This window comes from Lycorma delicatula, chromosome 1 (assembly GCF_047948215.1).
Source record: "Lycorma delicatula isolate Av1 chromosome 1, ASM4794821v1, whole genome shotgun sequence".
Taxonomy (NCBI): domain Eukaryota; kingdom Metazoa; phylum Arthropoda; class Insecta; order Hemiptera; family Fulgoridae; genus Lycorma; species Lycorma delicatula.
Window position 1 is genome coordinate 190,247,881 of NC_134455.1, and position 16,624 is coordinate 190,264,504.

At 30.2% G+C, this 16,624-nt stretch overlaps 1 protein-coding gene across 2 annotated transcripts in view; it reads left to right on the forward strand.

The window, feature by feature from the left end:
- The window catches only part of LOC142326403 (kelch-like protein 17), a 284,480-nt gene that overhangs the window by 206,844 nt on the left and 61,012 nt on the right, over positions 1–16,624 (forward strand). For both annotated transcript variants that reach the window (XM_075368884.1, XM_075368893.1), the window contains exon 6: positions 4,308–4,414. In XM_075368884.1, the coding sequence (XP_075224999.1) occupies positions 4,308–4,414 (107 nt within the window). The remainder of the gene's footprint in view (positions 1–4,307; positions 4,415–16,624) is intronic.

The following is a 16,624-nucleotide window of genomic DNA, read 5'->3' on the forward strand; positions in this document are numbered from 1 at the left end:
GATATAGTATATTCTTATCCCCCTCGGTATTCCGTAGTTGTAAGCCACGATACGTATACGGGCAATTCATTAACAAGTATTAATCCGTTATAACTCAAGTCATAATACTCTTTGTATAATTGATGGCTTGTGGCCGGTAGTGGATCACACGCTGACTTCTGGTTTAATTGTCCTCGGGTTCGATTCTCCATAAGAGTTTGGAATTGTTTCACCAATCCCAATTCTTCTCATCTTCCTCGTTAAAATACATGTAGAAACTTGTCCAAGAGCAAATAATAAAAATTAAAATAAAAGTTTACCTAATCATCGCTTGCTGTGGGAAGATAATACGAACAAAAACGATATAAATATACGTTCAGGCACATTTCATGCGCATGTTTTGTGTTGGTTTTTTAAGGCGTGCCGGTTCTTTAATCATTATCACGCTTCTTTAGAATACTACCGTTGCAAGATATTACGCATAATAGGATTCGCATCATCTACCTGTATCATTACGAATATGATGTATGGGAATAAGTACAACTCTTCTACGGGAAGACATAACACGTAATATAGATAACTAATGTAGACGCGCATTTAGAATTTTCATTCTTCATTAAAATCATTGATTAAGTCTAGAATAAACGATAATTAAAAACAAAAATGTTGGCGTTATTTTTTATATTTTTGTATAATATTTTATCTTGTAATTAGCAACCAAAAGCTTAATATGAACACCATATTAACCTTTTCGTTTAAGTCGATCTACTCAGGGAGCGCGATAAGTAATTGGAAAACAGCGACCTACGGATTAATGTCCTAGTATTCATTCTCTAGTATTAGGATGTTACTATTTGGCTAATTTTTGTTTAAAATTTATGATAATTAGTGTATTTTTTACTATATCTATATTTACTGTGGTAATATTCTTAAAACTTCTTTTAATTATACAGCGGAACAAATTATTCGCCCCGACTATATTATTTCGATAGCTACGGTATTAGGTTCAGCTGCTTGGTCACTTAAGTTATTGATAAGTGAATTTTGTGTGACAGAACTTGAATATAACAAAATATGGTATGCCAAAAAATATTTAATACTGATCAAGGAGTACAAGTTAGCTTAGAGAACTTTATTAATACACTAAAACAACATAATATCCTGATTAGTCGGATGGTAAAGGGCGGACTTAGATAATATTTTTATTGAAGATTAATCAATAAGCAATAATTTATAGTAGTAACTTTTACGTTTTTTGTATCGTATTCGATAAGCTTTCTTTCTTGATGATTTTAGAAATTAAACCCTTAGTTCTCCCTCTCTTCCACCACTTTATTCTACTTATCTTTTTCTGTATTTAATCAATGGCCTTGTCTGCGGCAGTTCACCAGTTGGCTTCATTAGAGTCATCCTCTTCAATTCGGTCGATGTAATTATCGTCTTCATTATCTGTTTTACATACTGGAGCAAAATCTTCTTTGGTACTCCCCCCCCCCCAACCATCAACACAGTATCCTTCGAACAAAACTCTCATTCTTTAAAATTACCTTTTTTTGTCTCTATTTGTTATGCTCTTCCAAGTAGCATTACTTTCTTCAATCCTGTAATAAACTTCTTTATCGGTTATCCTGTCTTTTCGATTAATCTTCAGCATTCTTTTATAGAACCGAATGCATCTGCATGTGAATAAGGGTTCTGTAGTTCTTCGCTTTTGTAATGCCCTAATTACTCAGGTTTCATACCCATACAGGGCAACTCTTCAGTTAACTGTGTTAATCATATTTTCCTTGTCGTCTAATAGTCGTAAATGAAATAAAGAACTGTTTCTTTCAGTTAAATTTACAATCGCTTAACTGTACCTACTTTTTAATTAACTTTCCGTTTCTCACTTCTTTTGTTATTTTACTGCATAAATCCATTTACGTGTAAAGTTTTTCAGTAAAAATGATTTTTTTTCGTGTATGTCTTAGCCGCATGCAATAGGTAATGTACCTATAATCTTAATTTTTATTCTATATTTATTTCACATGTTTTCTTCCATTTTTTCTAAAATTTTCTTTAGACTTTATTTAATTTTCTTTAGACCACTATTTCAATATCTTTTTTAAAGTTGAATGATATATATTTCCTTTTAAGTTTACTTCTACATCCATTTACATCCAGAGTATTGCAAAAAGGTCTTAAAAATATCAGACTGACCACATCTTTTTCTCGCTCTTCCTATTATTCCGGTTTACTGCCAAATTTAATTAATACAGCTACTCCACTTTTGAACAATTTTGAATTAATCTCCTTTTAGTATTTAATCTTAATTTGGTTAAGGGAGTTGAAGAGAACTTCAAACGTTTTTAACCAGTTATCATCATCAAATGCTTTTTCAAACAAATTTCTAGTTGTGCGTGTTCAACGCACAATTTATAGATTCTACAAAGGCTAACAAGTTGTTTTTGTCATGTTTTATCCGTGTTTTTTTATTAGCCAAAATGCTAGAAGTTAGCTACTGAGTTTTAACTATAAGTTTTTAGCAGTTTAACTAATTTTAACCGCTGGGAGGTAATCTGTTGACCGCAAATTTTGGACCTTCTCTAGGCGAAAGGATAAAGATTTTCTTGTTTTCGTAGGATGCACCACATCCTACGGAATTATGGTGCATTGGAATTCGTTTGGAATGTCGCACTGGTATGTTTTTTGACAAATCAGTGCGAAATGGAATTCGCCTTTTCTAGTGCCTGAATATGGTGAATCACACGATGTTCGTCATTAACACGATAATTTACTTGGCGTTCAACAGAATACGAACACGATGAAAATGACCCTTTTGTTCGTAAATATTGATAACACCGGAATTTTCAAAATGAGTACTTAAAAAATGCTTTAAAAAAATTTAATTAGATACAAAAAGAATAATACAAATCTTTGTCTATTTTTCGTCTGTTTTTTTTTTCAATAAAAAACGGATTTAAAAAAAATTATTTTCTTTTTATTGACTGTATTTACATTAATTTTCTCAGGATTAAATCCACTACAAGTTTTGTTACTAAATATTTCGCATTTATTAGTCATTTAACAAAGCTATTGTACTGCAAATCTAAAAAACTTGTTTTTCGACACCGAATTTTTTGTTTCGCGTCGGATATCGTAAAAATTACTAGAGTTACAGGTCTGGGACCTATTTCACAGCTCAAATTACATAACAAACCGCGAACTTTACCTTTTAATTTTGGTCCAAAAAATTAGAGTAGGGCTTCTTTTTATTAGAAAAGCTGAAATCCGGGAGAAATCTTTCGTTAGCCGTAACTCGAAATCAAATCGTTTCCAGACCTATGTTTATATGAACATTCATTATTTTATTATTTTCACTAGTAGAACATGTCCTGAAAGTTTCTCCGTTTCTTCGTGGGACTTTCTCTATACGTTCAGAAGAATTTCAAAGATATGTTGCTAAAGTACTTTTTCCACAAAATTTTATTTTTATCGTTTCTTTAAGGGAAAGAATAATATTCTCATGTACTGTCTGTCAAGTTATTTATAATTTTGGAGAAATAACTAAAAATCAGTCGGCTATAATCTACTCTTTTATCATTAAATGAAGAAATAAATGTGATTGATTTAGTTCCACACAAGCGGCAATTAGTTAAATTACTACAGGTTTAATTACTTCTGCGATGGAAATTTTCATAGGCTCAATAAAATTATTGACATGTTATGATAAATAAAATCAATAATCTGAAACGGTAAATTTGAATTAGGCTGCGAAAAAATTGGTCCCTGTGTTATTCGAAATTAATTTTTTTTTTCAACAATATAAAAACGAATTTCTCTTGAAAAGCGGGTATGTGACGGAAGACTACGTGATATAATGATGTATTTAGCATTGCTGTAAAGGAAGTGACAATATTTAGATGTTAGTAATTATGCAAAATTGTGCTCGGTGAGATTCCGCACACCTTGATGTTTGTAAAAAATCCATGTATTATTGATTTTATTTATGCTGTCATGAAAGACGACATTTACTGAATTATTCAGATATAAAAAATAATTATATATAATAAATTTTTATGTTATTTTGTGATTACTTAAGAAATGTAATTATGACTTATTAAATATAATAAGTTACGGAAGTGTTAACTATATAAAATATATATATATATATATATGCTTTGTAAGCTGAATAAAACTTTCTCAATTAACACGACACGAAATATCATACATCACTTCTCTCTCTAGTTGCTATTTCATACTAGCAAAATAATTATTACAGTCTTAATGAAAACAGTTTTATGTAAATTAAATAATAAAATAAATAATGAAGTATATTCTTATTTCAGATGCTCATGCCTGCAAGGAACTGCACCGGCGTTCTCATCGATTTGCGTTGCAAAATTTTCAGGAAGTTATGAACACTGAAGAATTTCTTCTTCTTCCGTTTACCGAGGTACATGTGATTTAATTAAAAATCTAAATCCTCCTCGATCACACATTATTCTATAATATGTTTTTACTAATCCTTCTCTACCGTACGGATAAGCTCTCGTTTAGATTAGCAATGGAAAATTTCTGCTGAATAGCAGATATAATAGAAGAGATATGCAATTAACTGATCAGTAAAAAAATTTATATCGTCTAGATTACGTCAGTAACATATCTCTTTGTGATTAGACATTCAAAATGATGCTTAGTACATGATTTGCTGTACGAAGTAGTTGTAGTATAACAAAATCTGCTAACGTTTTTGTAGAACGGTATCAATGGAAAAAAAAAATGTTATCGCTTGCATAATCATGAAATACATCTTACATCATTGATAACCTGTTTTTCTTGTCCTATCTTGTGTTTGAGGGCATCAATCACGTAATAGCTGCCTTATGTATAGAAGAGTTAATGACCCTCTAAAATAATTTTAACAATTTAAGAGTATAATTCGTAATATGAAGATTATCTGCGTCACATATTTTCGTATCGGTAAAATATGTATTTTCTTTAAATAATCTCACTTGGAGTAGCTCAAAGGGGGAAAAAATTTAATACTTTCCTCGTATACTTATTTCTTCATTGTTCTACCTTACAAGTTGTAAAATCAGTGGTAACTTAATTTACTAGTTCGATCTCGGACCAACCGTCTCATCTCGTCGATCACTTTTCTTATTGCAGTTGGTTTTCAATCGAAGCAGAAAATATATTTATGAAACCGATTTTTTAAACGGTGTACTGAAGCCGGATTATGTACACAAGGAAATCGGGTTAATATTACGAGTATAACAGGATTCCATTTCGGGATATTAAAATAGGTATAAAATTCGATAGACAAATCAACCACTGGACGGGATTGTATCCTCTCCAGCGGTTGAAAGCGTACCTGGTAAAACTTAATCCTTACTAAAAGAAAAACGCTTTCTAAACTTTCGAAAATTTCAAAATATTTAACAACGTTCTCAATATAAGAGAACCAAATTAAAATTTGTTTACTTCATTCAGCAACAGCGGTAGTTAGTTTATCACCGGTGGGTGGGTGAGGTAGTGAATGATGTTCCCAGAAGCGGGAACGGTCACCTCTTCACGTCTTACTTTTTATGATCGTTCACTTATTGATTCGTAATCAGTTTAATCAAAGTTCAATACCGAAGAAAGTTAACGTGTTCAAAACATTCAATTACACGCCTGTAAGATGATAATGAATAGAGAAAAAGTGATTTAACACTGTATATCTACGACAGATCTATTCAGTAATAGATTACTTTTTGTTTAATAATTATACTAATATATTTTACTCTTCAGCAATTGTTAAAAGCGCAACTTAGATGTACGGATGTGTTTTTGTAGCACATACCATTCCTCCATCGTGATGTACCGCATGAGATTTCCGAACAAGATTTTGTTTGTATTCCGCATTTAGGACACACATATGTATCTATTTACTAGTTACTGGTAAGAATACCAAATTTGTAACTGTCTTGTGCATTAGTATTTCTCGTTAACAGAAATTTTAACAATTTAGCAGAAGTAATCGCTATTAATTCATACTGATTGTGCTGTTGTTACTAATAAATAACATATAATATTTAAAGCGGTTAATTGTTGGCGCTATCTGCCAACATTAACTGCCTATTTCACAATTTGCTGTAAAAAATTAGATAGTAATCGTATAGTAGTAATATATTTTAAGTTTAAATTAGATAAATTTAAATCTTTTAACTTTTTAAATTGTTTTATGCATTTTTTTTTTATTTGATTGAAATAGTAATTAATTATTTAAAAAAAATGTAAATTGAGTAAACTTATAATAATGAAAATGTTCGATATTGTTCTTTTATTCCAAGTGTTTATCCTCGATATTAATCTAGCTAAAATCGATAAAATTTGATGAACTAATATTCATGAAATGGTTCTCTGGATCAGTTCAGTTGATTTCTTATTTTAAATATCGTGTTTTTTTTTTTTAATGGCTATTCATTATCAAAGCTGTTCGTAATCGCGAACAGCTTTTTTGTCAGAATTTCTGACAGAATTCTGTCATTTTTTCTGTCAGAAAAATCTTCTTTTATCAAAACTTTAGTCATTAACTTATTAACTGCTCTTTTTATATAAAAATATTTTTAAAATCTACATTTATATTACTTATTTCAATCATTGAAGTAAAATGATAAGCTATTTTTCTGTTATTAACTAATTCAAAACTATTCGTTTTGAACAAACATCAATATTTTATTCTCTAATACTTCTACTAGAAACTTTCTTTCAATAAAAGAAACTTATTGTTTCTTTTATTGAAAAGCAAGAAAATGAACAGTAAAAAACCTAGTAATAATTAAATATAATATAATAATCCTATGAATTTATATAAATTGCAGGAAAAATTCAAAGAATGTCTGTCTGTCCGTCATCTTAACAAAAAAACTATAATAATAATATATTATCAATAATAAGATGATATAAAGAAAATCATCATTTTGAACCATAAAATTTTATTAAGAATCCTAAAAAGCTACTACACACTGGTTTGATTTCATAAGAAATTAATTACTTCACTGTTGAAATCCCATCTCAAATAAAATAACATCATTTGTAAATATATCGTAATCTTCTGTTAAATTTTTTTGTTGTTTCTTTAATAATGTAGTTTTCAACAAAGAAACAGATCGTTATTGAATTGAATGTGTGTATATATGTGTGAACACATTTTGTCCCAGATTTTGATTTTGAATTCGGATTCGGATTAAATATCGACAGAGGATTACAAATATACACAAATGGCCGCAATCGGCCGTCTGGTTAACCTCAAATTTGCCGTCAAAATTAATATTTTGTAATAATCATTACGCAATAACGGTATAAGCTAAAATTGGTTCAAACGCACTAATATAAGATTTACTAAAATGCATAAAGTATATAGTTGTAAATCAAGTGTAAGACCCCAAAATGGCAGAAAAACCTTTTAATAATTAAAAAAGATCCGTAAAGCCGCCGAAACAGGAGATAAATAAATTATATTAAGTTAACGTTAGAGATTATTAAAACCATAACAAACTCATTTGCACAACCTGCAGATTCACAAAATTTTTAAAATTTTTTAATTTAAAATTAGAAAATGTTCGATCGGAAAGGTCTTACAGGATTTTTCAGTGATCCTGAGAACTCCCTAGTTTTCCCTTACTTTAGTTCCAGCCCTGTTTTAGTTTACATAGCACTGTGCAGTACTTATACTAAAGAATATACTACGTACTTATACTATAGTAATACTAAAAAAATATACTTGACAACAAGTGGTTTGTATCCACCTAAACAAAACAGGTGGTTATTATTGAAAGATCAATTTGTAAATAATTTAACAAGTTATAAATGAGATGTTTATACTCATTGTTTAGACCTACATTTTGTTTTACTTATTTTACATTCATTATTTACTACTACTTGAACTGCTTAAATAACTGTAAGCATATATTCTTGTTGAATTGTATTTTTTATTGTGTGTGTGTGTGTGTGTGTGTGTGCGCGCGCGCGCGCGTGTGTGTGAAAATTATTGATATATATATATACAATTTATTTAATATATTATATGTACTTAATATTTACTTAATATTTGTACTTAATATTTAGTACTTAATATTTGAGGTGATACTTGTAATTAAAATAAAAAAGTTACTTGTGAAAGAAATAAAGGTTGAATAAGAAAATATTAATATTTAGTATTTTTGCAATAATAAAGTTTGTATTAATCTTATATCTTTTTATATATACATAGGCATGGTAGAAGTCCATGTCCATGCCCAGGTTAATATTTATATTGTTTAAAAATAAAGAAAAACCACCAATAACATTGTCAGATGAAAGGGTGTATAAGGCCTTTTATATTTAAATAAAATAGAGCATTAAACAAAACATTTAAATAATTAAAGGTAACATAAAGGTAAGCATCTGTTGTTTCTTCTTTACCGTTTTTCAAATCAGCAGCAGTATTGCTAATTAATCCATATCTCTTTTTAAAATTCACATACATTGAACACTCTTCAAATAGAAGCCTAACAGTGGGAGGTTTGTCACATTCACTACACATTGGTCTTTTTTTGCCATTAAGTATATATGAATTTTGTGATTGTGTGACCAATTCTCAGTAATGTTAAAGCCACTTGTTTCTGACAAATTAGTTAATAAGTATGCATATATATATATATATATGCACTCACATCATCTATTTAAACATTATGTACACATTATCTGTTTGTTTTATTGTTTATTGAAAAAGAATTGGTACAAATGTATAGGTCATCAGTTTTCCACTTTGATCTTCAGCCATATTTTTACCTCTCTCAGGTCTCAACCATGAGCCATGAGATAATTTTAATTATATCTCTTTCATAATATTTTTTTAATAACCCGGAAATAAAATTAAAGAGATTTTGCCACAAACTAATTTATTATACCGTCATTCAGGGATTAGGTTTTTAGTTATTTTGTTTAATCAAACCGTTATCATTTTGTTACCTGTATTAATTAAGCACTGCTAAATAAGTTGTTTAAAGTTTAATTTGTTCTCACGTGCTTCTGTTTGAACCAACTTAATTCCTATCAATATCATAACTGTTCATGAATAAGAGAACCAAAACTTTTTTGTAGTAACTCAGATCAAAAGTATTCTAATCATTTGCTACACAATAAAATTCGTATCTGTTAATATCGTTGTATGGGTGTGTGAATGTGTACTCTCAGTAATCTTGTGCTTGTAGTTGTATTTAAATTAAGCTGTTACTTAGTTCAATTATTAATTTGTTAACGACTTAACTTGTTGTTGCAGTTAAGTTGCTGTTAAGTAATGATTACCATTACTATTGTCAACAGTCTGTTAAAGATTAATTATAGTTCAGTGCTATTCATTATATTCATTTGGACCTATACTATCTGATTCATACTGATCTGTATAACTCATTACAACTCAGTTTTGAAATGCAAAAGAATGGGAGATAAGGTAAGGGAGTATTAAGATAAGAAAACAAATATATCACTTGTTCCAGAATCTGGCTGCTGACATGTATAGATTACAAAGGATGAACATATTAAGCGACCCATCTAAAGTAGACTGCCGCAATCTAGGAGAGATTTTGCATAGAAAAAAAATTTGTTGATATCATGCATAGGTTAGAAATTTTTTTAAACATTCTTATAGAGACGCAGTAAAATGTTAACGATAGAAAAGCCAGAAAACAAAAAAAAATAGGTTTTCTGTCTCATTTGGAATGCGCCAAATGAAAATGAATGTTGAAAATTAGTGGGGTTGATGGAGTAAGAAAAAAGGAGGCTTTGATATTAACTGAAGAAAAGCAAAGTTTGTGATAGAAGCTGGCCAAAGGAAGGTTTAGTGGACCGTAAATTAATAGAACCATAATAAGGTAATAGAACACTAGCTAATAGCTTGATGGACCATAAGTAATCTGTAATCGGTGGATTGGTTCTAGCTGGAAATATAGACTACAAAAACAGTAATTTACAATATTTGAGTTTTGTAATATATGAAATAGATGCTTGAGGTTATAGAAAATAAGTTCAGGCTAAAAAATTGTCAGGAAATAGAAAGGAAATATCTAGTCAAATGATTAGATACTAAACACCAATAGATGAAAAATCATGACAGTCTATTTTTTAAATGAATTATTATTTGTTTGCTTAGGATAGTTAGATGTTTATCAAACGCGTTGAAATTAAATATTGCAGTCTGTTCTTGTAGGTATTTATATTATATTTCTTACAATCTGTAATTTTTTTAAATATTTAAAATTTATTTTGATTTATTTATTTATTTTTTACATGAGTATTATATATTTTTGTTATCGATTAAATTTTTAATTTTTTTTTTTAAAGAGATGGTTTAAAGGATTATTTTTTTTACGTATGTAAAAAATAATTATTATTTTATTAAATAAATAAATAAGATATGGAATCAATTAATAATTGTTATAAATTACAATGGTTTTGTGTATAAGAACTAATCTACCGAAAAAAATACAATCTATAGTGTTTAAAGGTACAGATATTGTGACGGTCTCGACAGCAGAACGTTTTCTTTCTACAAACGCAACGTTTCAATTATAAGTCTTCGTCGTTGGAACAATCGACTTTAAAAGTTCTTAATTTTTTTAGTTCAAAATTTGCAGAATAGTTTTTGGATACGTTTTTATAGGAAAAAGCTTTCTTCGTTGATTGTAAAGTACCTGGATAGGTATTAATAATTAAGAGGACATTAAAAGTTTCAATTTTTCGTAACCAAAAGATTGGCGCCTTTTTCTAAAAAATATTAAATATAAATTTATTCAAAAAAGTTTACCGTTTCTAGGTTAAAATTAACCTGATTTCTCAAAAACCTCTGGTACGGATTTTTTAATTTTTAAAATAGCATGATATATTCTTAGGTAGAATTTTATTTTATATTCTTACGTAAAATACTCTATTTTACATATATCTTGTTTAGAGGCAAATTTCATGAAAAAATTAAAAATAGTTTATATAGTTATTTCTTAACATTATACATTTTGTCAGAAAAAAAGGATCGTACGATTTTTATAAAATTCTTTTTTATATATAGTATTTTTAGGCAGTTTTTATAGAATTATTCACGGAGGTAAATGGGTTTTTTTTCATTGGAATGCGCTCGTATCAACTGACATTATATAAATCTTGACTACAGGATTTATGTAAACAATGAAAAACCACTATAACTAGTCATACCGTAAAATGCTCTCTTCATTTAAAAAAACACTGCTCGACTAATTATAAAATTCTATTAAAAGGTTTGTGCGTTAAGTTGTCTTATAAAATGTGTCTATTTAACATAATAACTTTAACGTCTTCCCTTAAAAAAAACAATGAAGTAATGTACGAAAAATAAATATTACAATTTTACACTAGTAGGAATTAGTTTAAAAATGCCTTAAATCATTCGCCTGCCTACAAAAATTGTGAGACCACAGTTATCAAAACATTTAACCCTTTTTTGATAAATTAAATACTGAAATAAAGTCCAGTCTCTTTGCGAAATGTCATTTACGATCATTCTGTTCATATTCGCAGTTGTGTGTTAGTTATATATATATATATATGTATATATTTAATCGACATTAAAGTATAATTCCATGAAAAATTAAATTGTAAATTATAGAAAGAGGATTTTCAATAAATACAGTAGTTAACGAATCAGTTGGTTGGTCTAGCGGATCATTAGATTCAAGCGAACATCAGTACAAATATATGACTACTCATATATATATATACAGACACACACACACACACACACACACACACACACACACACACACACACACACACACACACACACACACACACACACAGTATATATGTTACCACGAACGACCGATATGTCGATATTCTCCGGTGAATGTCGACACATACCAAATACGTCGGTGAAAGACCGAAATATTTACTTATTCGGGCCTTTGCCGGTGTACGAGTATGTCGACAAATACAGATAAGCTCTGGTGGAGGTCGAAACGATAATAAGAAATTAAAAAAAAAATCACCCACTACCAATCTCTAAAGTAAATAGATTACGAGAAACCCTCGTAAAAAAGGAAGTTTAAATTTAAGCCAAACATAACCTACTCTCGCTTCGCTGGGTAACCTCGTCTAATTAACGTTAAATATGCAAATTATACATGTTATTCTCCAACATTGGAGGCAATTGATCAAATTCATCGCATTTATAAAAAAATTTAATAAAATTTACAGCAATTAAAAATTGAAAGGGCCAATCAGGATAAACAGAATATGTTAACTCCACGGATAAACAATAATGACACAATAAATGGTCAGATAGTTTACCCTTTTGTTCATTTTTTTTATAAAAAATATTTTTATTAAACTTTCACCATCAGTGTATGCTGAATGCGGTGAATTTTATTAATTGCCTCCAGTGTTGGAGAATAACATATATAATATGCATATTTAACATTAATTAGGCGAGATTAGCGAGCGTAAGTTATGTTTTGCTTTAATTTAAACTTCCTTTTTTTTACGAGGGTTTCTCGTATTCGATTTACCTTAGAGATTGGTATTGGGTGATTTTTGTAAATTTCTAGTTATCATTTCAATCCCCCCTGTGTTTGTCGACATACACCCACAAAGTTCCGAATGTGTATAATAATATAAGCAAATATTTCAATCCTTCACCAATGTATTTGATATGTGTCGACATTCACCGGAAAATATTGACACTCTCTAATTTCGTTCTTTCATTATATATGTGCGTGCGTGTATGTGTGTATGTGCGTGTCTTATAGCTTTACAGGCACTGATAGTGTTAGTTTTATTTTCACTTTTTACTATCCATTTACACAGTTGTATTGATTCTATTTCACTTAATTTTTAGATGACTTTACAAGTGAAATAAATCTGTAGGAACAGCTGACTCCTAAACATCAAAGTGAAGTTTAAAATTTCCCAGTTGTGGTAAACATGTTCAAGTTATTTTATCTCGCAGACCTTCAGCAGCTAAGATAGTGAATTAAAGCGCCTCAAGGAAAAAACTTAGAAGTGTTTGATCTCATCACTAGATATTTTAAGTAAATTGTTAATCCTATTTGTAAAGATTAACTTTTTTGTACCATGTAACAGAAATTTTGTTCGGGTTTATGACAAATTTTCTACAGAATCTTTTGAATTTACTCATGAAGAACTATAGTGTAACTGGATGTCTAGAAATGGACAAAACGGATTGTTTATTTTTTTTTCCATATTTAGAAACAAATACAGAAGTCGATTTTGTTGAAAACAGTATTCTAAAATTGCCTTGTAAATTGAAATCTTTCTTACGCCAGTTTTCCTATCGAGATCCAAAAATTTTATCGTTCAAAACATTTCTATATATTACTGACAAAATGCTAGTTATCATAAATAGATGTACTGCAATACTAACGATAAAAAATTTCAAAATATGATTTCAGAATCTTATATTAAGGCATGTTTTCTCTTAGTAAATAAATTCGCGCGCGCAGAACCTTTTTACTCCTACTTCTTGTTAAAAGTATATTTTAGTAAATATATTTCCATTAGGAAAAATGTATTATAATATTTAAAAATAATTAAATTACATCAAAGATTTGCATATCTTAGTAAAAGAAAAAAGTTTATATTTACTTCAGATTATTATCTGAAATAATTGCGGTAATGACTTTTTCATTAATTAAAATGTTATGCACATTAGATCTTTTTGAGATATTATGATTGCAGTAATTAAAATAAATTTTTCTGTAAATTTGTTAAGAAAATCTGCGATGATGAGGTCTATTCATACATCAGTTTACTGGCGCACTCTTTTCATTTCGGGTAAAAGATAGTTTCTGATATTGTTTTTACGTTATGGTTTGAAATGACTCCACTAAAACACTGAATGCAGTAAGATACTGACATATCCATAATTTGATAATCTTTTCACTTGTTCAGAGTAAATGATTTCGCATCAAGTTCCTAAAAACTCTTTGCGGTAAAAGTTATTTTAGTGTTATCTGTATTAATATCTTCATGATACTATATAGCTGAATCACTAGAAACGATCATTAGTTATAAATATGTTAGAAAAAAGGAAACCTTTATTTATGTACGCTACAATTAACAGTTTCTATACTAATAAAATAATTATTTAAAGTAAATGGTCTTAGAACAACTTACATTTGGAAACAAGTAGCGTAAAAATAAGTCAATTCGTTCTTTTTCTGTTTCATAAAAATACATTGAATTCCAGTAATAGATCTAAATTTATCTAAGCGACCAATTTTATTGTATCCACATTTGAGTTTTAATTAAAAGAAATAAATCGATTAAGTGTACGTACTCATTCGTAATTCTAACAGAAATGAATAGTAGAAAATAACATAAAAACGTACGTAGAGATTTAATAGAATATTTTACATTAATTGGAAAGTAGATCGAATATGTAAATATTCGATAATTGTATAATAATATATTTCCATTAGAAAAAATGTATAATAATGGTTAACCATAATTAAATTGCATTAAAAGTTGCATATCTTAGTAAAAGAAATTATTACATTATATTATATATATTATTTCGTATTCGATATGGTTATACCAAATATACATCCCAAATACCATCGTGTACAATAAAAAAGCGCTAAACAACGAACTTTGTTAAAAATTTTTATTACTTTTATATAACCAACAAAATACTTGATTATCTGTAGCAAAAATTTTAATTTAATTTTTCTTACTAGTGGATTCGATTTTTAAATAAGAATAACAAGATTTGTATCAGGTGAGATTTCATTTGCTAATTACCATAACCAAACAGTTGTAAGTGACTTGACGTGAGACAAAAACCACTCTCAGAAATTTCACGATCCTTCCGAAAAATGAGTGCATCCTGTGTCAACCTCACTAAGGAAAGTTCGGAGAAAAGCGGTCTTTTTCCCCTGTTTAGCCTCCGGAAATCACTGTTAGGTATTACTTCAGAGGATGAATGAGGATGATATGTATGAGTGTAAGTGAAGTGTAGTCTTGTACAGCCTCAGGTCGACCATTTCTGAGATGTGTGGTTAATTGAAACCCAACCACCATAGAACACCGGTATCGACGATCTAGTATTCAAATCCGTATAAAAGTAATTGCCTTGACTAGGATTTGAACGTTGGAACTCTCGACTTCGAAATCAGCTGAAAGATGATCAGAAGGATTAAAACAAATACAGTAGTTACTGGAATCAGTTTTTTTTTTTTTTTTTTTTTTTTTTAACTGAATTTTTACGGTCATCGACTGCTAAGGTCATTAGCCCTCGTCACATTCTTTAAAAGAAATTATTATCTCCATCAGGATCGTCATATGTAAGGGTGTAAAGGGCCCTTACATTTTATTTAAAAACACAAACTTCACAATAAACATTAAAACATGAAAGACAAGGACAATCACAAACACTTACGGGGTGTAAAGGGCCCCAATATTAAAATTTGAAATAGGTTCTCAAAAGACCATGAACTTAAAATTAAAATTAAACTAATCAATACCATATCTTTCTTTCTTCTACGAAGTCTCATTTATAGTTTGCTTAAGCACCCTCGGGGCGACCAGAACCGCCGTTGAGCAGTATATCAGTCGTGCCAGGGTGCCGTGGCAGTTGAATCCTTCTTATATCAGGCCATAGGCATGCACGGCGTACACCCATAGCCTCGCGCCCTCAATCCACCCTTGAGGGTCCCCCATGCCATCATCGGACACACCCCGACTCACTGCTCTTGAATGCAGGTGAGCCAAAATGGCCTAGGCAAGAGGGCTACCTCCCGTCACTATACGTGCCACGCTTCGAGACTCCCTTATATGTATATATAAAACTACCGCTTAGAGTATCTCTTACCACAGCTTTAAACTTCCATTTTATAGACTTTTAAGAAGTCCACTGGCGTGTAAAAATGCAACTATATTTTCTTCATTTCCATTATCCAGATCAGCACTAATATTATTTGTAAGACGGAACCTCTTTCTGAGGTCCTCATATATGGTACACTCTTCTATTAGATGCTTGATTGTCAGTGTTTTATTACAAACACCGCACATTGGTCTCACTTCGCCGGTTAACAAATATAAATTTGTTAATCGCGTGTGACCGATTCTAAGTCTGGTCACCGCTACTTGTTCACGGCGAGTCAACTTAAAGTCGCTTTTCCATTTATAAGGAGAAGTTTTAACCGAGTTTAATTTTGTATTTAAACTCCTCCATTCAGCGTTCCACTTGTTTCTTACTATGTTGGTTAGACGGTTTTTAACATCTGCCACTCTTACAGGAAATGCATCCAAGTCATCGCAGACTGTTGCCTTTCTAGCAGCTTCGTCTGCGATTTCATTACCTATAATACCAGCATGCCCTGGAGTCCATACAAATACGCATCGCTGTCCTCGTTGTTTTAGTACGTATAAAATGCACAGGATGTTTGCAATTAGGACATCCTTAATGTTCTTGTTCCGAATTGCGACGAGTGCACTTAATGAATCGGAACATATTAGCACTCTCTCTTCGCAATAGTGTTCAGTGTAGCGAAGAGCTTGCTGAATTGCAGTGAGTTCTGCCGTGTAGACACTGGCCACATCTGGCAGTCTCCAAGAGTGGGCTTCTTCATTTACATATATCGAGCATCCA